Here is a 25,170-nt window from a genome sequence, read left to right on the forward strand (position 1 = left end):
GGGCTCAAAATCCCACAGCCTATTAGGGTCACATCTGATCTAAAGGCGCTGTGATAGGAGCATACAATTAGATACAAACATCCAGTTTTCTGTACCTTATTTATTTATTTTTTATTTCCTTTCATAACACCTTTTTTTTTTAATTTTCTTTCATAACTCTTTTATTTGAGATCAATATTTGTGCATTATTGAGATATGTTAAGGCGAATGTCTCACTAACGTTTTGCCATAATCTAAAAAAAAAAAAAGTTCTGATTTATTTAGTCCATTCTATTCTTATAAGATGCCACGCATGACAATAAAAATGAATTAATAAATTAGTCCAAAGCTTCCACCCAGTTCCTGGAAATTGTAATCTCTTTGTAGTGATCGCAATTACACTTCGGTACCACGCCATCATGCTTTTCAACACTTCGTTTGTTTTTCTGATTAATCTTAAAGGGCATTTATGAAAACAAATTCTCAGAAACTCAAGTCTCAAAGATAACATCAACACATCAGCATCAACTGACGAAGTTGCCATCGATGTGCTGATAAATGTGATACGAAGCTTTCCTATTAGCACAAGACACTGTATTAACCAAAGGAATACGTTTCAAAGATGCGTTCATTTTAAATTGAAGAATACATAGGCCACTGTGTCTCATTTATTTAATTATAATAGATTTTTGCTTTTACACCAATCTGTATTAGTCTACGCAGAGGACTCAGTATTGGTCTAGTTAATAAAATAGTTTAGTGTTCTTTGCAAGAAAGCAAGCTTATAAAGCGCAAGCCAAAAAAAAAAAAAAACTTCCACGTCACCTGCCCATCTCCTTAAAATAATTTGTCTAGTTCTTTCTTGAATTTACTCAAACTACCCACTTCAACAACAACAGATGGAAGTTTGTTTCAACAATCAATCACGCATGCTGAAGGCAAACTTCCGCACATCTATCCTGCAACAATCCTTCCTCAATATGAATTTATGCCATTCGTTGAGTGCAGTCTGAGCAAGAGTAGGAATTCTATCAGCATTGAGCCTGCCCAATCCATTCAAAGCCTTAAACACCTCAATTACATCGACTCGCAAGTGCCAAGTCTCCAGACGTTGCAGTTTGCAAAACTGAAGCCTTTCTTGATAAGACCACCCTTTTGTTCCATTCCTCAATCTCGTTGACCTCTGTACCTCTTCTGACAGATTTACATCCTTCCTATAATGAGGTCTCAGACCAGTATGCAGATACCCAAGATCCGGCCTAAGCCTTGCATTGTACTACGGGATAATAACATACTTATTGCTGCTAGCAAACTTTCTGTATATCCTTGACAAAACCTTATAAGCGGTCACGTCTTTTTAATTTTCCACTAACCTGAGTGTAATACTACTCAGTTGGTACGTTAATCTAGTATTACTGCTACTCATGTGCAGTAGCTTGCTTGTATTTGTCAATATTAAGCTTCAACTGCCATTTTTCAGCCCGTCTCCCTAATTTTTCCAGATCCTGTTGTAGTTTACCTTGAGTAGTGTCATTATCCACCCTGCCAACCCTTGTATTATCTGCAAACTTAAACATTAAACCTGATATACCTTCATCAATATCATTAATAAATATAGAAAACAGCAATCCATCCAGGGCTGAATTCTGGAGGAATCCAATAACAGTAGTCCATGAAGAGATTTATGTGCAACGGTATCAAAAGCTTTCCTGAAATCCAAGTATCTGTCTATACATTAAAAAAGTTTTCCTCCTAGAGATATTTATTCGAGCCAATGGGAGAAGAGGGCGAGGCAATTACGTCACTACAAATGCAATTAATTATTGACAACTGCCTACATAATGTTCACCACCCTCGTGCACGTGATTCACTGTCTAACATTTGATGTTCCATTGTAACATTTTTTGTATATTAATGAATATTCTATATTTGTAAATACTGTGGTTTAGTATTTTGTAAATATTTTAAATTTTTGTATAGTTTGGAAATATTACAGTTCAATATTTTAGTCCTGCTCTTTCGGATGCAACAATATTCCTCATGCATTATGGAACCCGAAGCAATAGGCCTTTTCCTGATTGACCTATGTAAACGCAGGTGTTTTGTGTCGTCCAGGAGAGGGGGACTTGGCTTAGGTAGGGTGTTTATCTCTCCATCCAGCTGTTTTAAAATTGGAAGACGAGTTCCCGATTTAAAAACAGCAGCAAATGTGGGGGAAAATACCCTAGGCATATCAACCTAGGAGAACAGTGGGCGGGGAAAGCAGTGGCATCTGCCAATCACTGTTTTGTTCCTGCCCGTTTGTCGAAATATGGGAATCACAACTTGTCAATCACTGTTTTCCCATTGTTTTGCTTGCAGCCATGTTGGAGGGTGTACTCCGTTTTGGAATTTTCCGTGATATTTATTCGACTTTGAGAATGCCGCGCACTACAAATGACAGGTAAATAATTACATAGGGTCATTTCCTGATTAGATATACCAGTGCGTTTTGACAGGTGTGTCTTTTACGTAGAAAAGCTTTGACTTACTCCGTATACCTCTACATTTTACTTAAAGGTATACGGAGTATACCTGGGCGAGCAGGGGGCGAAGCCCCGTAGTATGATATTAAAATTATTTTTTGCATCCATCCGATGTTACTGCATCAGACTGGTCAGACAAGATTGCACCACAAATTCATGATGTGATGACTACAGTAGAACTATATTCCTGTATGGTTCTGCATTATTTCTTCAACCAGTGACTTCATTATTTTCCAAGGAACAGAAGTTCCTAACAGGTCTGGAATTACTCATGTCACCCTTTGATTCTCCTCCTTTGTGAATTGGGGATATATTCGCACATCTCCAGATCTCCAATACATAGCGACCTCCACTGAATCCATAGATGCTCTCTTAATTATGGCTAAGGGTTTGCTTACCTTCTTTTCTGTCTTCCTTAATACAATTGGATAGATCCCATCCACCTCGGCGCCTTTTTTATGTTTAACTTGAACAATTTCTCTTCCACTTTCCTCTCAATTATCACAAAATCATTTAACTCTCTGTTAGAGGTTGATAAAGTTCTGGCATCCCCTTCGCTAAAGAATTTCTCACACAATATGTGAATGTAGATGCAAAATACCTACTCAGTTTGTTAGCAACCTGAGCAGAATCATCAACAGTAAGACCATCGACATCAAGTGGACCAATGTGATTCATCCCCCTTCCTTCTACTGTTAATATAAACAAAGAAGTGTTTGCTGCTTTTCTTTGCCAAAGACTTCTCGTAATCTGCCTTAGCTTGTCTAACCTCCTTTGTGAATACATATTATTTGCAACTATCCAGTTGACCTTTGAATTTATTAAACTGTCAAGAACAACTACTTGTGAAGGCAACCTGTTTCAGCAATTAACGACTCGCTGGCTAAAATATAACTTCCTACAATGTAGTCTAAACCTCTTCCCCTGTAATTTGAATTTATGCTCCCGAGTTCAGGAATTCTCTATAACAGTGAAAATTACACCTTCATTCATTTTACTAACCTCTCTCAGAGCCTTATAAATCTAAATGAGATCACCTCTGAAGTGCCTGGTTGCCAACCTCTGTAACCCACATAATCAGAGTCTTTCCTCATACTGTCGTCCTCCTTCCGATTTCACCATTCGAGTTGCCGGTCTTTGGACCCTTTCAAGAAGCTCGATGTCTTTTTTCAGATGAGGTCTCCATATTTGAATACAGTATTCCAAATGTGGTCTTACAATTGCCTTATACAGTGGGATTATGACCGCTCTATTTCTACAGGATTACGTTCGATGAATCATCGATAGGACACTTGCTTTCTTGGCCGCCTGTTTACACTGTTCAGAAAACCATATCTGTCCTTATTGTCACTTCCAGATCCCTTTCCTCCTCCACTGTTTCTAATTCATCCCCACCAAGTGTATAATTTATTTGGGGGTTGCTGTTCCCCAAGTGCGAGACCTTGCATTTCTTTTCATTAAGACATAGCAGCCTCCTTTAGAATTACTTGGACAGGCTACAAAGGCTGTTCAAGGCATCCTGAAGGAGTGCTTCTTGGTACTGATCGTTAACTACTCTATCAAACTTTACGTCGTCTGCAAATTTAGTCATCAAGCCTTCTATCTAATCGTCGATGTTGTTTAAAAATCAGAAACAACAGTGGTCCAAGAACCGATCCTTGGGGGACCCCACTTCTGACTTTAAACCAATCTGAAGATTATCCATTAATCACAGCCCTCTTCCTTCTGCTTTGCAGCCACCCAGTAATCCATCTTAGAATTTTTCCAGTAATCCCAAAGTGTTCCAGCTTATACAATAACCGCTCATGAGGGACTGAATCAAATGGCTCGCTAAAATCCAAATAAACTAAGTTCTTCTATCTCTACAGTGTGCACATTTACTTTCAAGCAAAAGTAAATGTGCACTTTCATTTTCAAATGTGTTGAAAAGAAAGTGTTTGAAAGCAATGCAATACTAGGGAAACTCGTTGGAAGGCAAAGTTCGTTCTGCTGTTTTAAATCCAACCGGTTTTAAAGAGAATATATCATCATTGGACATGTGAAGAAACCCTTGATGAATACTGACTCAGAAAGAGAGTGTTATGAGTACATGATGATTTGTGTTCTTCTGAGTCACCTTTCCTGAGACGCATTTTAAAAATCAGAGTCGTTCTGTTGATAAATAATTTCAGCCGACATGCAGGCTCGACGCCAGGGAGGAGGAGGTGGGGTTGGATAATTTTTTAAGAAATGGAATAGAGTGGGAAGGTGTTTAATTAAAAAAATATATATTTTGAAATAATATTTATTAATACTGAAAAAACGTAACAAACACCAATTAGGTACGAATTAATGTGACTTTTGCTGCTGAACTTCTTGAGCGAGTCTCTCAACATCAAACTCATTTATTGCCGTCTATTTGTGTAGAATTGCAAAAGGCAGCCTTTTGCCTCTCCAAATCCTCAATTTCAGTTTTAAGACATTTTAGTCTTGCACTCCACATGTCCTTGATTTTTAAGTCCTCTAACTCAATTTCAAATTGTGCTTCGTGTGGGCTAAAAGTTAAAGAGTTACATGCTCAAAAAGCCGCAGGTTGCCGACCCCTGACATATACAAAGACAAGTGGGAGTGGGAGAAACATCATGTACTCTGCACCGCTCTTCGATCTAATAAAATTAGTGTTGAATTCCGAAGAGATTACACGAAGGAAATTGCTCCCTTAATGGTGAAGATATTCCGTGATGCATTATTTTCGCCCCTCAGGGTAGAAATTCATTCTATCAATAATAATAGTATTTAAAATCTGTTATTATTGATCCCTTCTAACATTTAACATTTCCGCTCTTCCTGCTGAAAATCAAATCAGGATTCAACACAATGAATTGTTGTAAGCTCTTTCGAATTCATAAGCTTATCCAACCAAAATAACCATACTCTCATAAATTTCCGAAACGTTGATTATTTCCTGTCCAAGAGAAAGTCAAGTATCTACAGCGATAAAAATATCACACATGATATATCTACAGAAATTTCAGTGACCGAATTATATTATCTGTGACGTATAAAACAGCATAAGTAGAAGTATTTATAGCCTCATATCACGGAGGCTAATTCATCACTGTTATAGCACAGTACCTGTATTCATACCAAAAAGATCCGTTTTGCTAAAAGCTACTGGTCTGTTATTATTAGAGGTGCATTAACACGGAGCACAGTGAACGGTGACATCTCTGGCACTAATCGGTTTTCTTTATAGTCTTCACATTTTGCTTTTCATCCTGACTTGTTTCTATTCTGGAAGCATGTGCCACTTAGTGAAGTTATTATTACACACTTTTTTTTGTTTGTTTATAAGAGCATGACTGCGTCTTCATGTTACCCATGAGGCTACAAAATCTTACGCTGTTTACGTAAACTATCTCTAAACTTAAAGGTGCTTGTAACGAAGTTCTTTTGTGCTCTTTGGTTAAGTTACTAAAAATCGCCTTACCCTATGCCCCACATATTGATCCCATGCTCCAATATTGATCCTGGCTAGTCAACTAGCCAGGATCAATATTGGAGCATCGATTATCCGAAAATTCGATTAATCTCTAAACCTTTAATCTCATCAACGATCGTCAATGTGGATTCCGCTAGTGTCGATCCACTAGTGATATATTGGTTAATGTTATTCATCTTTGAACAAATTTCATGGAAAAGTTTGGTGAAACCCAAACATCTGCTGTGTTTTTTTATGATTGAATATCCTACTTTCTTACCGCTCACTGCAGATGACGGTAAGCGGTGTTTTGCCTTCTAACTTCTTAACTAATGCTAGCGTTTCCCAAAATTCAGTTCTTTCTCTTGCTCTTTTTTCACTTGTATATTAACGATCTTCCTGATTGGAAATCCTATATATAGTTTTGTAGATCATAGCACACTACATCCCACCTTCCAATTTGAGAAATCTTGCTGTGCACAAACAGCTTTCATTTCTCAAAGAGCCACTGCCAATTTCTTAATTGCCGATTTCAAGGTATGGGCCGAAGAAAACGTAGTTAACTTCAATCCTTCTAAAACTCAGTAATGTCTCATTTCTCGAAATAAAAGTCTGTTATTCCTATGCTCATCTTCGATGACACTCAGATTTCTAGACAAGATCATACACTGGTGTTCAAAGAAAGTGCCACCCCTTAAAATGTAATTGTCGTCCGAATAACGTAAGTATATGGCAATATTTCTTACAGATTGCACCAGTTAAAAACGACAGGCGTAGGTGATGACGTAATATTGCATCAGCTGTTACCTTCAGCTATATAAGCACGCTCTGCAAGAGTTGCAGTCATTCCTTGCTTGTGTCAGGTTGGCAAGTTACGTGCAGTTGACGCCACGAAGAAAGAGTGCTATTGTTGCTTTACGTGAGAAAGGATGTTCTACCCGTCGTATTGCTTATAGAGTGTCTTGTAATCAGTCGACAGTCAGTAGATTTCTTTCCAAACTCAAGAATACTGGTTCTGCTGATAGGGAAAAAGGAACCTGGCGCAAACAAGCCTCTACGCCAAAACAGGACCGAGTTATTATTATTATTATTATTATTATTATTATTATTATTATTATTATTAGCCATATGGCGCAAGGAACTCTGAGGCTTAGGCTGCACCAGCCAAAAAAAAAATCAAGTTACCCTGAGAGAGAGAGAGAGAGACAGAGAGAGGGAGAGAAGAGAAAGAGAGAGAAGTAGAAGAGTATCACCAAGAAATAGAAGAATGATGATATCCAGCTCAAGACCCTTGGTATGCTAAGCCCATACTCACCAGATGAAGCACTTATGCCTTAAAAACCGCAAAGCTTCTTCTTCTGAGCTGAAAAGAGAATGTGAAGAGCATACAGGAGTGGTAGCAAGTGCATTAACAGTCAGAAGACGCCTCTTCAAAAATGGACTTGTAGCCCGTTGTCCTAAGAAGAAACCCCTCCTCACACAAAAAATGAAAAAGACCCGATTAATTTGGTGTAAGGAGCATGTCAAATGGACCCCCGATCAGTGGAAGTCAGTTATTTTCTCAGATGAGAAATTCAACCTGCATGGCTCTAACGGGAGACAAACAATTCGCCGTAAACGTGGTGAAGAATACCATCCAGACTGTATGGTGTCTACAGTGAAATTCCCTACGAGCCAAGTGATATGGGGGTGCATTTCGTATTGCGGTGTAGGTCACCTGCAGTTTATAAAAGGTTCCGTAAATGCCAATGGATGCCTAGCTATATTGGAAGGCAAATTGCTGCCACCCATTTGAGACTATTTCAACCTGCCAAGTAACTGCAGCTTTCAGGATGACTCTGCTCCTTGCCATTGAGCGAAAAGTGTAAGTAGGCACTTCTGTAGTTACTTTAGCTTCATTTCTGCATTAGAGGTTCGACAGTAATGTGTTTACATTTGTTACAGGTGAAAAAATGGTTGGAAGAACGGTCCATTACAACTCTTAGCTGGCAAGGAAACAACTCGGACCTGAATCCTATAGAGAACTGTTGGCATCGTGTGAAATCTGCAGTTGCTAGAAAGAAAGAAACCAAAGACCCTTCGTGAACTTCATAATTTGTGTTTGGAACCACGAACAACCAGTTGATTATCTTCAGAAATTGATCTTGTCAATGCCTCGATGGTGTGCTGCTGTCATCAAGGCCAGCGGTGGTTCAACTAAATATTAGTTTGCATCTGGTAAACGTTTCATTTTGTTTTCCATTTAAAATGATAAACTGAAGAAAATTGAGGGCTTCTGATAACATTTCAGCCATAATTGTCGTGTTTACCAAAACTTTTGTATAAAGGTTTGAAATGCTCAATTTGGAATATTTTAAGAGCACCTGTCAAATATTACTTAGCTTTGCCTTAACTATTAATAAATATCTTTTGTTTATATTTCTATTTCTGATGCTAGTCATTAATGTACCTTACCATCGCGAAAAAAGGGTTAAAAAATGTGAAATTCCTAGGTAATGCACTTTCTTTGAACACCAGTGTAGTTTTGTATTAGGATGCCCTAACTTCTAATTTCTCTTGGCATAAGCACAAATAATGCTTCCTCGGCATAAAAAACGAGTTTCCTTTTTCGCTGTCAACGTTTCTTTTTCTTCTAAACAAAAATGTACTCACTCTCTGTAAATATCAAATCAGCCCTCTCATGAAATATTGCCACATCTGGGGTGGTGTCCTCAAATCTCTCTTAAGGTCCTAGATTCCATTCAAAAGAAGGCAGTCCGGTTAATTAATGGCCCTTTTCTTACGAGGCCTCTCCACTATCTGTTCCGCATTATTGTTCAATTTTCACAAAAATGCAATTTAATCACTCAAGACTTTCAATAATCACTGAACTTTATCTTTGTAGGCTTTGGTCGCCTAATTTTGCTATAAAAATGCCGTCCAATGATATGATCATGACTGTACACTGATAGCTACCTAATTTTGCTATAAAAATGCCGCTCAATGATATGGCTGTACACTGATAGCCGGAAGGCATTTATTTTATACTAAAATTGTAAAATTTACCAAAAGCCGTCTTCATATTTCTGACAATGAAACAAAAAGCATCTTCCTAAACCAATCTCAGTTCATACTATGATGAGGGGAATGCGAAAGGAAACACGTGTCCATAATCGGAGATGGCACCAACAATTTTCTTAGAGCTGTCAGCAGGACCGACGAGGGAGGAGGATTAGATGTCTACAGTATTTTACCCGAAATTTTTCAAGTCTCCGGCCAAGACCTTAATATAGAGTGAAATCGCACGTGCTCTTTGAGTGGACCGGGGTTCAATGCTGTGACTGCTAAATATGATTAGAATTTGTATTGGCGATTTATTGTAAATTCCCCTGACCTGGTGGTCGTGCTGGAGTATAAACAAGAACATTATATTTTTTAAGTAATTAAATTCATTTTAATAATCGGAAAAATGTCTGCCAACTTAGAATAATAAAAATGTTTCTACTTTATTAAGTTTTTTCTCTTATCGATGTATTATATTTTAGAATTTACCTGTTGCTTCCTGACCTTCACATCTACATGTGGATACACTCGCACATACAAACACATATACATGGTCAAGGGGAGGCCTGCCATGCACCATTGCTCGTGTTAGCTTTCAACTTTCTTCACTCTCAGTTGTTTGGTAAGTTTTTAGGAGCATCAGCGAGGTAATATTGCTCCGTTTATATTGTCTGTAAATTGCGTGTGTTCTGATGTCGATATTTGTTTGCTGGACGAAAACCCCGAGTTTAAGGAATTAAAAATCATGCTACCCTTGCCTGAGACCGACTAACTCAACCACGTTGTGAAAAAGGCCCATAAAAATTCCTCTCGTCATCGACGGGACTCAAACTTAGGTCTTTTCCACCCGATGTGGGGAGGACGGCGATCCTACCAACTGTGCTACCCACTAGGGCTTTGACTATCAGTGTCCCAAATATAATTCCGAAGTCAAAATGGTACGCGGATTTTCATGTGCATCACCCGAGAAAGAGTACGGGTGCCATCAGCGTTTACTTTATTCAATTAATTTAAAGCTTTAAATTATATTCTGTAACTAGTTCGTTCTTTTTTGGTCTTAAAAAAAAAACATGCTATATATTTTAAGTGAAGCAAATTTAAAAGTGGTCTCTTTGATTACAAGTGAATTTTAAAACTGACACCTAATTTTTATCAAAATCCCAGATCAGTTGTTATTGATGTTGTTGTAGGATTTTAGGAGCATCAGTGACTAAGACCATATTGTTCCGTGTATACTGTCTGTAAATTGCGTGTGTTCTGTGGTCGAATTTCTGTTTGCTGGATGAAAAACTCGAGTTTCCTGGAGAAAAACCCACGCTACCCACCCTGAGACCTAACTCACCCACGTTGTGAAAAAGGTCCACAGATCAGCAAAAGAATTAATCTGTATTAATTAGCAAAATTAATATTAGTATTAGTAATATTAATTAGCAAAATAAAAAGTAAATTTAATTAGTAATGTGTATTATTAATTAGTAAAAATATTAATTTTGATCCAAACAAAGTCCTACTCTTATTTTTACATTTATAAATCTAATTATTATTATATATTATTACTAAGTATTATTTATTTATTTATTACTGTTATTATTTGAAATTATACGTATAAATTGTTTAAATTAATTCTAATATTATAAATTTATAATTGTAGATATTTATCTACATCTTTTAAATTCTTTGGTAACGAGATTAAGAACGCCTTCAGCTTAGTGATTTCGTTTGGTTTTGAAGTAAAATCCACTCGGATATATTCTAAATGTGATAAAAAACAGAAAGAGTTCTAATTAATTTAAAAGTTTCATGTGTAAAGAGAGTTCACACGATTCAAGAGATGGTTTCTCGTAAGTACACAATCATTTGTATTTGTCATTTTTATTCTTAAAATACAGCACAAGCGCAAGAAACTAATTTTATCCACGGTGTTCCACCACAATGTCAAAATGAACTGTCAGTACGAGTTTGTTTGTTTGGCCTCATTTTCTATCTTTAGTCTGTCTACACAAAATCTGAAAAGTATATGGACCATGCAAAAAAAGAGTAATTCATCTGGCGCGTGTGTTGTTTGCGAATCGGGAGCTTTATGTTGACATACATTATTTCTCAGATGCTATGCTGAAAAGCATTTGTTTGTGGAGGAACGGCCGATTTACAGTCGATTTACTACTGGTATACTTTGGATGCATTTCTTTAATAATAATAACGCAGTGCTGTTAATGTATACACTGCACAACAGGAGATTAGGATCAATGCACATAATAGATCGTGTAAATACACCGCTAGTTACTGAAATTGCCCAACGTTTAGGAGCGCATTCTTTTGAATCAAAATAAGTGGATTGACAGATGTCAATATAGACAAGAAATGAAGTTTGTGTATCAGTCCAGTAGTATTTGTTTACGAAAATGCAATACATATCAATATAAAGTATGGCCTCCATGAACAGCAGTCCACATTGAGTGAGTAGTTTCAGACGTATATTTGTACGTTCTACTGTGCCGATCATACTAATTATATACGTCCATAAACGTCCATGCAATATACGTCCATGCAATAGCCTAGTGGCCTATGTAGCCTATCTCCAGCATAGTCGAGTGGAGTAGGTTTCTTGTTTCCTGTACTTTTCTGTAGAATAGGCTTGTTGTTTCATGTACTCCATAGCCTAATAGAGCTAAAGAATATTAAGACAATGCGATTTCGACGTTTAAATTTTGAAATATAGCTCATAATTTAAAATATGTTTTGCTGAAATTAATGTTAAGTTCTGAACATGTATACCAAAAATAAAGATTTGGATATCAAAATTGTCTATATAGCTCAGATTTCATATTTCATTCTGCATTACTTAAGGCGCGAGGGTGCATAAGTACACGTGCTTTGAGTGACCGGTGTTGAAGCCCGTGACTGCTAAATACGGTGCTGTTTCTCGTATTTGTGACTCCTGTCAAAAGTCGAAAAAAAAATGAAAAATATATAGTGACGTGAGTAAATCATGAATTCCTATAACCTCTTTTTTTGTTAATTTAATTAACAATAATATAAAAGACTCTTCACTAAGTGAAATATATAATTAGATTATTGATATGAAAAGATAAATTAATAAAAATGAAATATTTCACATGGTACGGTGTCTTTTAAATATTACTTTTATTTATTAAAGAATATCACAGCTCGAAGTCCTAAAAATTTTATTTTGTAGTACTGTATATTATTTAATAATAATAATTATTATTATTATTATTTTGAAGAAAATATTTTGATGCAAACTTTTCAGTAACAAAAACATTGATAAACACTACAGTAAATAATTTTTAAAATTCATGGCAAAATAATTATTTTGCCATGAATTACATTTTATTTTGGTTGCCATGGTAATCATTATGTGATATTACCAGAACTGAACAATTTTATGACTAATCTTTAAAGTAATTATATCAATAAATATTTCTCATATTATTTTTGATTCCAGAGAGAAAAAAAACATTGATGTTGATTCTAAAATGGGCAGCAAAATTAAAAGAAATTTTAACCTGTCGTGGTTGAATTTGATTCCGAGTAGGGAGATAAAAATATATAAGAAATATTTTTTTACAGATTATAGGGAGTTCCCCCAAAAGTTAAATCAGCAAAGACAAAAAAAAATCCACTCACTTTACTATTCTATCTTTCTTTTGTGATGCCCCTCCTGGAGATAGGCTGTTAGATGAATTCCCCGTTTTATTCAAAGATTCCTTGATGAATTCCTCACCTTGGCGACTAGATAAAACGAAACCGGTTTCATTTCGCTCTACTTCAGGGCTCTTACGATAGTGACTAATCGTGGGAAGTTCCGTGGCATCGAACAGAAGTAATAAATTAGAAATCATTAGCCCAGCTGTCAGTAGTCCAAATGCCATTGGAATGTCGTCCATACAAAGATTCACTCAGTCACTGTTTATAGTTTTACTGGCAATTACCGTCAATGTCCGAAACAACGATTCGATGAACTGTGTCGCGAACTCATTAAATTTATGAATGATTTCCTGGTATTTAGAGTGACACAACAACCCACACGCGCTTTCTACACGCACTAAAGCAGACGAAAATTTTAATAATGACGCAGCAAAGTCAATGCAGCTAAGTCGTCTGCTTTGACGCTACTCGGTCCTAAAGCTGACTGCTTTATGATACCGTGTACCTTGTCTGCAGACACGGGGAACGCGTAACTGTCCATGGCTGTCAAACGCCCACCAGTAAAGCTTAAATGAGTACCGAGACGATCTCTTGGGTCGCGTCAAATTTTTCCGTTCTAGCACGCCGACAGTTTCTTCCGGTGGGAATACACAGTTCTTGCTTTCTTGCCTCCATCTATCCCGTTGGTTGCCAAAATTAGAAAACATGCTGAGGGAATCGCCCTTTCTTCTACTCTTTTTTTTTTTTTTTTTTTTGTTTGTTTGATCAACACTTGACTGCCAGGAGACCATATGTGAACCATATTATGGCGTATAATCCACAAGAAAAAATAAATAAGGATTATATCAAGTGAAATCCACTTTACAGGATATCTGAAAGAAAGCTTTATTAGAAGAACTATTGATAACTTTTACTGTTATAATGATTTATTCAAGAAGAATTTTCCTGTTCAGTAAACTTAAGCAGTCCCTACAGCCTCTCCGGGTGCTCTGAGGATGTCAAGGAGGCACTCCTCTTGTCCTGTGCCTTATGTTTGAATAATAGAAGCAGTTTGCTTTTATTTCAATTTCGATTATTTTGGTCTTCAATGCGGAGAAAGTAATCTCTTACGACATGAATAGCGTGACCAGATTTTCAGGAATGAAAATTGGAATTAAACGAATTCTGAAGATGAAAAAATCGGGACATTTCGCCGGACTAAAAGCCAGGAGGACGTAATTTTACTGCCTGGCTTTTCTATGGCACCTTAATATTAGCGACACTAATTATTATATTTTAACATAATGCACAAAAAGATATGTCATTTTATTTTTGCTTCAAGTAAAATTATCAATCAGTTAACAGCAGCAACACAAAAATCCTAATTCAGGTATAGTTATCATGTTTTACAAGGTGTGATCAAAAAGTTCGGGGACAACTAATATTTGGGAAAATGATGAAGTTTGCCGGCTATACTTAATTCTATTTAGAAAGATTTGTAGAGCCGTCATAAATTCACTAAAATCCGACCAACAGAAATCCAGCAGTTATCATCATCATCATTATTATTATTATTATTATTATTATTATTATTATTATTATTATTATGTCCTTCCGTCCGTCCGCATGTAAGAACTCGACTTCTAGTGGATGAGCCCTCGTGGGTAGGATCGCCATCCTATCCACATCGGGTGGAAAAGACCTGAGTTCGAGTTCCGTCGTCGATGATGTGAGGAATTTTTATGGGCCTTTTTCACATGGTGGCTGAGTTATTCGGTCTCAGTGAGGGTAGCATGGTTTATTCTTCCCGAAAATCGGGTTTTTCGTCTATCAAAAAACAGAAAATCTACCTCAGAACATACGCAATTTACAGACAAACACGGAGCAATATGACTTTAGTCGCTGATGCTCCTTAAAAAAGGTGTGTGTACCCTGTACGAACGAAAGATGTTTTATGTGAAAACATCTTTGACGAAAATATTAAACGGAAATGACTCAAATTGCTCACGCCCGCTACTTACTCTACCGAATCTACGTTAGTGACTGCATTAGAGTCATTTAGGAAGTGACGTAATTTGTGTCATTTCCGTTTCATTTTCTTGACAAATTGGTTTTACTTCAGTCCAAAAATTGGTTGATACCGCGAAAGATGTTTTCACATCAAAACTCTATTACAAACTAGTAGATGAATTTTGATGAAATTTTTATATTTGACTCTTTTAGAACGATTTCTTGAGCTCTTCCAAATTTCATTACAATTAGACCAATAAAAATCCGACCATTATTATTATTATTATTTCATTTATTTATTATTTATATATATATTTTTTTCATACGTATTACTTATCCATATCCAGGCTACCATATTTCGATTTGTGATATGGCATGTCAATTCTGTATGCAAAAACTCTTTCGCGGGTATTTAGTATTCGATACTAGACTTGACCTTGGTACTTAGCCCAGGAGGGCTAAGTACCAAGGTCAAGTCTAGTATCGAATTCACTTGTCGGATACGAAAGTAGCAGCATGTTAGGCAACAAGAGGGAGTAATACTCTTGATATGATTATCAGCAGCGATTATTCGTGCATTAAGAATCTGCAGATAAAAGACCCACTAGGTGGCAGTGATCACAAAGTATTGATATGGCATTTCCTTAAAAAAAGATGTAAATGCCAGCAAGGGAAAAGTTTTGCTTTCGTAAAGGTGACTACAATGGTCTCAGACAGTGTTTAAATTCTGTGCAGGGGACCAATTGATGATGTTACCATCAGCAAATTCGGAACGGGAAACATTCGAGGAATTAATCATAGGACCTAGTAGGCTTTTCGTACCAGCGAAGAAATACTCTTCACGGTATAGGTATTCTATACCATTAGTTTAACTGACATCCAAAATGGATGTCAGATGAACTAATGAGACTCGTGGCGGGGAAGAAAAATGCGTGGGATGCATATAAATTATCAGACGAAACAGAAGCCTATGGTAGATATAAGCTAATCAAGTCACAAAGGAGGTTAGGCAAATGAAGACTAATTACGAGAAATCTTTGGCAAAGGAGAAAAAGAAAAACAGCAAAGACCTCTTTACTTATGTAACTCTAGAAGAAAGGGGATGAATCAGATTGGTTCACTGTTGATGATCGCACTCAGTTTGCTGACAAACTGAATGAGTATTTTGCATTCACACAAGAGGAATTCTTTAGGGAAGTGGAGGCCAAAAGTTTATCAAACTCTTAACAAGGTGCTAAATGATTTTGCAATAAGTGAGAGGAAGGTGAAAGAGAAATTGTTGAAGTTAAGTATAAGAAAGGCACCTGAGGTAGTTGTTGGTGCATCAGCTTCTGTGGCCATAATGCACCTCCCAAGGTTTTTGCAGTACTTTGATCCAAGCCCGAGACGGGATTCGAACCCGCGACCTTTCGGTTGCCAGGTAGGCACTTTACCCACCCGGCTAGCCCGGTCGGCAGCACTTGAGGTGGATGGGATCTATCCAGTTATATTAAGGGAGACTTAATCATAAGAGTATCCTTGGATTCAGGGGAGGTCCCCGCGGACTGGAGATGTGTGAATATATCCCCAATTCACAAAGGGTGATCAAAGGGTGACACGAGTAATTAGACCTGTTAGTTTAACTTCTGTTCCAGAGAAAATAATGGAGTCACTGGTAAAAGAAGTAATGCAGGATCGTCTAGAAAACGGCGCAATTATTCTTCAAACATAGCATGGGTCTGTTAAGGGAAATCTTATTTGACCAATTTGATGATTGGTTACTGTGATGTGATCACAAAGGAACTGGCCGCAAAAAATAATTTTGATATCATACTTGGATTTCAGAAAGCTTTTGTTACTGTTGTACACAAAAGATTGCTGTACAAATTGAAGCAATATAACATTAAGAACAAGTTGTTGCTATGGTTAAAGGGATAAAGGTTCAGTGGGAGAGGACAGAGTGGTAATCATTGGGCACTGTTCTTCATGGACTAATGTTATTGAAGTCCCCCGATGTTGGGCCCATTGTTGTTTTCTATATTTATCAATGATATTGATGAAAGCATATCAGGCTTAATGTCCACGGGTGCTGATACAAAGGTTGGCAAGTGGGTGAATAGCTGTAATGACGGTATGCTAATGCAGCAGGATATAGAATAGTCAGATAGATGGGATGAGATGTGGCAATTAAAGTTTAATATTGACACATGCAAAGTACTGCATATGGGTAGCAGGAACCCCAGAGTAGCGTACTAACTGTGTACTACACTCAAGATAGTGGAAAATGAAAAAGACCTGGGGTAATTGTGCAGCAGATATGAACTTCTCTGAGCAGTGTAGACAGGCTTCTGGGACAGCTAATGGGATTTTGTCAGTGATATACAGGAATTTTTCTAGGAGGGATAAGGAGGTGATTTTCCAGTGTATAAGGCAATAGTTGTGGAAGTTGATAGTTAAATAAATTCAAGGAAGAACTAGACAAACTATTGGAGGGAATGGATCGGTGAAATAGGAATTATTATTTTTATTTTATTTTATTTTTGGTTGATGCTGTATAAACTTGCTTTCTTGAGTCATTTTCCTCTATTAATGCTAATGCTAGTGCTAATTTTCCGCCTACAGAACAGGCAAAGCGACCTTTTGAATACAATGCAGAAGACTGGTGAGAGACTTAATTCAAATGCCCTGTAGATGTCTCTGATGTATAAGAGACTAAGACAACTTAGTCTCTTAGCTATCAACTAATAAGAGGAGAATACAAGGGTAGCGAAAATCTTCTTTGGCAAGAAGTTCCACCTTCCCCCATATACACCGATGAACCAAAACATTATGACCAGCGAGTCGTTAAGCAAATCAAAGCAACTACAGGTGGACTTCGGCGCGCGCGCGGGTCGGGACACGGTATAAAAAACACCTGATACTGAGCTCCGTTAATCAGTGTTGCTCTTGTTCTTCAGATGGAAAAGGCAGCGGACTTAAGCGAGTTTGACAAAGGCCAAATTGTAATGGCCAGACGACTGGGTCAGAGCATATACGAAACGGCACGGCTGGCGGGATGTTCACGGTCAGCCGTAGTTAGTACCTACCGAAAGTGGTCCGAGAAGGGGGAACCCACGAATCGCTGGCGAGGTGTTGGACGACCACGACTCATCGATGCTCGAGGTGGGCGAAGGCTCTCCCGGATGGTACGTGGCAACAGAAGGACGCCTGTGGCGCAACTAGCCGGTAATTGGAATGCTGGTGACGGGAGTAATGTGTCACAATACACTGTACATCAAACACTGCTGAAAATGGGCTGCTACGAGTGCCCATGCTAACCACGGTTCACAGGCGACAGTGCTTACAATGGGCATGCAATCATCGAAACTGGATCTTGAGTGAGTGGAAGAAAATCGTCTGTTCTGATGAATCACGTTTCCTGTTGCACCATGTGGACGGCCGGGTACGTGTGCGTCGTTTACCTGGGGAAATGATGGCACCTGGATGCACCGTGGGACGAAAACAAGCCGGTGGCTGCGGTATCATGCTTTGGGCGATGTTCTGCTGGAATACCCTGGGTCCAGTCATCCATGTGCCTGGCTCTCTGACGTCTACCACCTACTTTACATCATTATCGCTTCTCGGCCTTTTGGCTAAGTTCTGGGGGGGGGTTGAAAAGGAAGATCTTTACGTCTTATTTTGTTGTTTGTTTTTATTTAATGATAATATTAAATATTCTTATTTTGTTCCTTTTATTTATATAGACCCTTTTTTCTTATACCCCCACTTACACATCTGACTTTGGATTCACAGGAGAATTCCAGATTCAAGGGAACTTCTCAATTACGTATAATTCCCTTCGGAAAGGCTGAGTGTTCAAGAATGACAAAAACATACACTAATTTATAACATAACATAGTTTATTTACATATATATATATATATATATATATATATATATATATATATATATATATATACAACATGATAAAGTGATCAAAACTCAGGCATATACTAATATTATTCAGATAGTATGAATCAGAGCTGTAATACTCAATATGTTCTACGTTGATAATGATATTAGTAAATTAATAAGAGGAGTTTACCTCAATATAGTACGTGGAACACTTCCGTATGATACCCTCCAGAAATTAAAACGGAAAAAACGAAAAAATCGACAACTTACCGGTACATTAAAGTAAAATATAAATAATTAAAGTAAATTATAAATAATTAAATAATCAATTTAACACAATTCAAAATCAATTCAAAACAATTAAAATTCAAATTAACGCAATTAAAAGAATCTAACGAAAATATTCAAAACGATTTTCCTTCCTGAAGCTGACAATGCTTTTCGACCGACTGTCGTGATCACAGGAATGAAAATTATCGAATCAGGCTAAACCTGCAACTTAAATAGTGATTATGTGTCTTCGCGCATGCGCGTAAAGGTCCACGCATCGGAGATCAAATATGGCCGCCGAACATTAACAGAATTCTCGTGTAATTTAATTTCAACGGTTTCTGCAATTAATAGTCGCGTATAATTACGTTGAACGTTAAGTATTTTGGCCTCGTTAAATAAAAAAGTATGTTTTTCGTTAATGGCATGAAAGGCTAATTCTGACGCTGCTGAACGAGAAGCACGAACAGAGGCTTCGTGTTGATTTACACGGATATTAAGAGAAAACCGCGTGGAACCCTGATAAGACGAGTCGCAATCACCGCAAGAAATGTTGTATACTAGATCATTAATTTGTGTTGCGAACGCCGAAAGAACCGAGCGATTGTTCAGTATAGTGTGTAACTTCCGTATAGGCCTAGCTATAATTTTAAATTCGGTATCTTTAAAGAATCTGTTAAGCTGTTTGTGCCACTGTTCAACATATGGGACAGAAATAAAGTATTTTTTGATATTACTATTGTTGATTGGTGCAGTATTTTGTATCCTATCCTTAGCTTGTACCCTAATTCGATTTATAGTGTTAATGGGATAACCCCTGTTCAAGAATCTGCTAGTTAATATTTGTATTTCTGAGTCTAAAGCAGAATCCGTCGTTGAATATTTATAGGCATTTAGAAATTGATTAAAGATAATCGATCTTTTGTAGGTGAACGGGTGGTAGCTATTATAATGTAGAAGCATACCGGTGTTTGTGGGTTTTCGATAGATGCTAAATTGTATTTTGTTCGAGTCCCGGGTAAGCGTGAAATTTAGAAAGTTTAATGACTTAGTATCCGTATCTTCCCTTTCCAATGTAAATTTGAGTCTAGAATGAATATTGTTAAACGAATGTAAAATGTCTTGGATAGTACTACTATCGGTAATAACTAGAACATCGTCTAAATACCTCCCATAGTATGTGATACGGGGACGAAAAGGTGTCAAATGTATCTGCTCAATCGTTGAGAGATAGATCTCTGACATTAAGCCACTCAGGCTCAAACCCATTGGTAATCCAAAAATTTGTTTGTACACTTTGTCTCGAAAGGTGATGTAGTTAGCCTCAACTAATAGTTTAATTAAGTGAAAAATCTCCTTTATAGGCAGCTTCGTATAATTAATCGGTGTCGAGTTTTTATTTAACATATCCCAAATAATATCTAATGTGTATTCAACGTTTACATTCGTATATAATGATGTAACATCTAATGAGAATAAATTGTCATTGTCGCCGAGTCTACAGTCTTTAAGATTATTAAATAATGTATCGTAATTCTTGATCCCAAATTGTATAACCTGTCTAAAAGGTTTTATAATGTTATATACATGTGTGGCTAAGGCTGAAAATGCCGAGTTCCTGTAGGAAACAATAGGTCGAATCGGAAATCCAGGCTTGTGTAATTTTACCTGACCAAAAAGTGCAGGAATATTGTATGTTCTGGACTTCAATTCCTTCAACTGAACCATAGTAATGTAGTCGTTTTTACGATATGTGGTTAACGTTTTATTGTATTGATTTACCAAATTGGTAAACAGTGTCGGGTCCACTTCACAATAAGTGGAGCTATCAGATACAACTGAATCTAACTTATTAATATAATCATGTTTATCTAGTATTACCACTGTATCTCCTTTATCTGCCCTCTGTAGAATAATGTCCTTATTTTCTCGAAGTTCTCGTAAAGCTGAACTGTCATGTGTATTCAATTTAGGAAGTCGTGTTTCTTTTATGTTATTTACTACTTGGTTAACTTGTTGAATAAATACATCTTTTTGTGGAACACTACGAAGTCCAAATTCAAAATCAATTACGCATTGTTTTTTTGGCAGCTTTCGAGGTGGTAAATTATAATTTAATCCTTTGGATAAAAGTGAAATCTGGTCCTGCGATAGTGTACACGAGGAAAGATTTGTAACCTGTTGATGTGTCGGTTCGTTGGATACTGGGTGAGGGGGTGTTCGTGAACTAGCCGACATATTCTGTGGTAGTGCGTTATGTGTCTGTGGGGGGGATGTCACCCAACTCGTGTGAACTTGGTCGCAAGCTCGCGACAATGTGTTAGAATTCGTATGAACGTGTCTTGAACTATTCGATAATGTTTGCAACTTATTAACGTGTCTGTTTTTTATTTCTGAGGCTTGTGCTTCCCGTCGCAAATCTATGGAGGTCTTCAATACAGACCAATCGTTCGGATGTAGATAATTTTTTAATTTATCGCGAAGCTTCCTAACCTGGGAAAGGTATTTTTGTTTATCCGAATATCGAGATTTTAAGGCAAGCTTAACAATATTACTTGATGTCGCCAGTGATAGTTGTTTTATGCCTGAAATTTTTTGATTTAAATTCACCCTGGCAAACTTCGGAACGATGTTGTTTTGAAGGCAATATTTTAGGAAAGAAATATGGTAACTTTGGGCCGAGTACCTTAGTGTAGATTTAATGTAATTTTGTACCAAGCCATTCAAAAAATCTCCCATAATTGTGTGTATCGATTGTATACTACTGGAGAGACAGGAAGTGAATGAAATAGTCAATAAGAGTATGAAAATTAATTAGATAGTATGAATCAGAGCTGTAATACTCAATACTCAATATAATAAACACTATAAATCGAATTAGGGTACAAGCTAAGGATAGGATACAAAATACTGCACCAATCAACAATAGTAATATCAAAAAATACTTTATTTCTGTCCCATATGTTGAACAGTGGCACAAACAGCTTAACAGATTCTTTAAAGATACCGAATTTAAAATTATAGCTAGGCCTATACGGAAGTTACACACTATACTGAACAATCGCTCGGTTCTTTCGGCGTTCGCAACACAAATTAATGATCTAGTATACAACATTTCTTGCGGTGATTGCGACTCGTCTTATCAGGGTTCCACGCGGTTTTCTCTTAATATCCGTGTAAATCAACACGAAGCCTCAGTTCGTGCTTCTCGTTCAGCAGCGTCAGAATTAGCCTTTCATGCCATTAACGAAAAACATACTTTTTTATTTAACGAGGCCAAAATACTTAACGTTCAACGTAATTATACGCGACTATTAATTGCAGAAACCGTTGAAATTAAATTACACGAGAATTCTGTTAATGTTCGGCGGCCATATTTGATCTCCGATGCGTGGACCTTTACGCGCATGCGCGAAGACACATAATCACTATTTAAGTTGCAGGTTTAGCCTGATTCGGTAATTTTCATTCCTGTGATCACGACAGTCGGTCGAAAAGCATTGTCAGCTTCAGGAAGGAAAATCGTTTTGAATATTTTCGTTAGATTCTTTTAATTGCGTTAATTTGAATTTTAATTGTTTTGAATTGATTTTGAATTGTGTTAAATTGATTATTTAATTATTTATAATTTACTTTAATTATTTATATTTTACTTTAATGTACCGGTAAGTTGTCGATTTTTTCGTTTTTTCCGTTTTAATTTCTGGAGGGTATCATACGGAAGTGTTCCACGTACTATATTGAGGTAAACTCCTCTTATTAATTTACTAATATCATTATCAACGTAGAACATATTGAGTATTACAGCTCTGATTCATACTATCTAATTAATTTTCATACTCTTATTGACTATTTCATTCACTTCCTGTCTCTCCAGGTAGTATACAATCGATACACACAATTATGGGAGATTTTTTGAATGGCTTGGTACAAAATTACATTAAATCTACACTAAGGTACTCGGCCCAAAGTTACCATATTTCTTTCCTAAAATATTGCCTTCAAAACAACATCGTTCCGAAGTTTGCCAGGGTGAATTTAAATCAAAAAATTTCAGGCATAAAACAACTATCACTGGCGACATCACGTAATATTGTTAAGCTTGCCTTAAAATCTCGATATTCGGATAAACAAAAATACCTTTCCCAGGTTAGGAAGCTTCGCGATAAATTAAAAAATTATCTACATCCGAACGATTGGTCTGTATTGAAGACCTCCATAGATTTGCGACGGGAAGCACAAGCCTCAGAAATAAAAAACAGACACGTTAATAAGTTGCAAACATTATCGAATAGTTCAAGACACGTTCATACGAATTCTAACACATTGTCGCGAGCTTGCGACCAAGTTCACACGAGTTGGGTGACATCCCCCCCACAGACACATAACGCACTACCACAGAATATGTCGGCTAGTTCACGAACACCCCCTCACCCAGTATCCAACGAACCGACACATCAACAGGTTACAAATCTTTCCTCGTGTACACTATCGCAGGACCAGATTTCACTTTTATCCAAAGGATTAAATTATAATTTACCACCTCGAAAGCTGCCAAAAAAACAATGCGTAATTGATTTTGAATTTGGACTTCGTAGTGTTCCACAAAACGATGTATTTATTCAACAAGTTAACCAAGTAGTAAATAACATAAAAGAAACACGACTTCCTAAATTGAATACACATGACAGTTCAGCTTTACGAGAACTTCGAGAAAATAAGGACATTATTCTACAGAGGGCAGATAAAGGAGATACAGTGGTAATACTAGATAAACATGATTATATTAATAAGTTAGATTCAGTTGTATCTGATAGCTCCACTTATTGTGAAGTGGACCCGACACTGTTTACCAATTTGGTAAATCAATACAATAAAACGTTAACCACATATCGTAAAAACGACTACATTACTATGGTTCAGTTGAAGGAATTGAAGTCCAGAACATACAATATTCCTGCACTTTTTGGTCAGGTAAAATTACACAAGCCTGGATTTCCGATTCGACCTATTGTTTCCTACAGGAACTCGGCATTTTCAGCCTTAGCCACACATGTATATAACATTATAAAACCTTTTAGACAGGTTATACAATTTGGGATCAAGAATTACGATACATTATTTAATAATCTTAAAGACTGTAGACTCGGCGACAATGACAATTTATTCTCATTAGATGTTACATCATTATATACGAATGTAAACGTTGAATACACATTAGATATTATTTGGGATATGTTAAATAAAAACTCGACACCGATTAATTATACGAAGCTGCCTATAAAGGAGATTTTTCACTTAATTAAACTATTAGTTGAGGCTAACTACATCACCTTTCGAGACAAAGTGTACAAACAAATTTTTGGATTACCAATGGGTTTGAGCCTGAGTGGCTTAATGTCAGAGATCTATCTCTCAACGATTGAGCAGATACATTTGACACCTTTTCGTCCCCGTATCACATACTATGGGAGGTATTTAGACGATGTTCTAGTTATTACCGATAGTAGTACTATCCAAGATATTTTACATTCGTTTAACAATATTCATTCTAGACTCAAATTTACATTGGAAAGGGAAGATACGGATACTAAGTCATTAAACTTTCTAAATTTCACGCTTACCCGGGACTCGAACAAAATACAATTTAGCATCTATCGAAAACCCACAAACACCGGTATGCTTCTACATTATAATAGCTACCACCCGTTCACCTACAAAAGATCGATTATCTTTAATCAATTTCTAAATGCCTATAAATATTCAACGACGGATTCTGCTTTAGACTCAGAAATACAAATATTAACTAGCAGATTCTTGAACAGGGGTTATCCCATTAACACTATAAATCGAATTAGGGTACAAGCTAAGGATAGGATACAAAATACTGCACCAATCAACAATAGTAATATCAAAAAATACTTTATTTCTGTCCCATATGTTGAACAGTGGCACAAACAGCTTAACAGATTCTTTAAAGATACCGAATTTAAAATTATAGCTAGGCCTATACGGAAGTTACACACTATACTGAACAATCGCTCGGTTCTTTCGGCGTTCGCAACACAAATTAATGATCTAGTATACAACATTTCTTGCGGTGATTGCGACTCGTCTTATCAGGGTTCCACGCGGTTTTCTCTTAATATCCGTGTAAATCAACACGAAGCCTCTGTTCGTGCTTCTCGTTCAGCAGCGTCAGAATTAGCCTTTCATGCCATTAACGAAAAACATACTTTTTTATTTAACGAGGCCAAAATACTTAACGTTCAACGTAATTATACGCGACTATTAATTGCAGAAACCGTTGAAATTAAATTACACGAGAATTCTGTTAATGTTCGGCGGCCATATTTGATCTCC

General features: G+C 36.9%; 1 protein-coding gene across 1 annotated transcript in view; it reads right to left on the reverse strand.

Annotated features, from left to right (window-relative positions):
- LOC150084986 (uncharacterized) overlaps positions 1–13,158 on the reverse strand; it is a 52,245-nt gene extending 39,087 nt beyond the window's left edge. Inside the window, exon 1 of the mRNA XM_090376422.1 lies at positions 12,655–13,158. Coding sequence (XP_090232548.1) covers positions 12,655–12,914 — 260 coding nt within the window. The 5' untranslated portion in view covers positions 12,915–13,158. The remainder of the gene's footprint in view (positions 1–12,654) is intronic.
- Positions 13,159–25,170: the final 12,012 nt, after the last annotated feature.

Source organism: Mastigoproctus giganteus, chromosome 6, assembly GCF_048544385.1.
Source record: "Mastigoproctus giganteus isolate SK-2022 chromosome 6, ASM4854438v1, whole genome shotgun sequence".
In the NCBI taxonomy this organism is placed as follows: Eukaryota; Metazoa; Arthropoda; class Arachnida; order Uropygi; family Thelyphonidae; genus Mastigoproctus; species Mastigoproctus giganteus.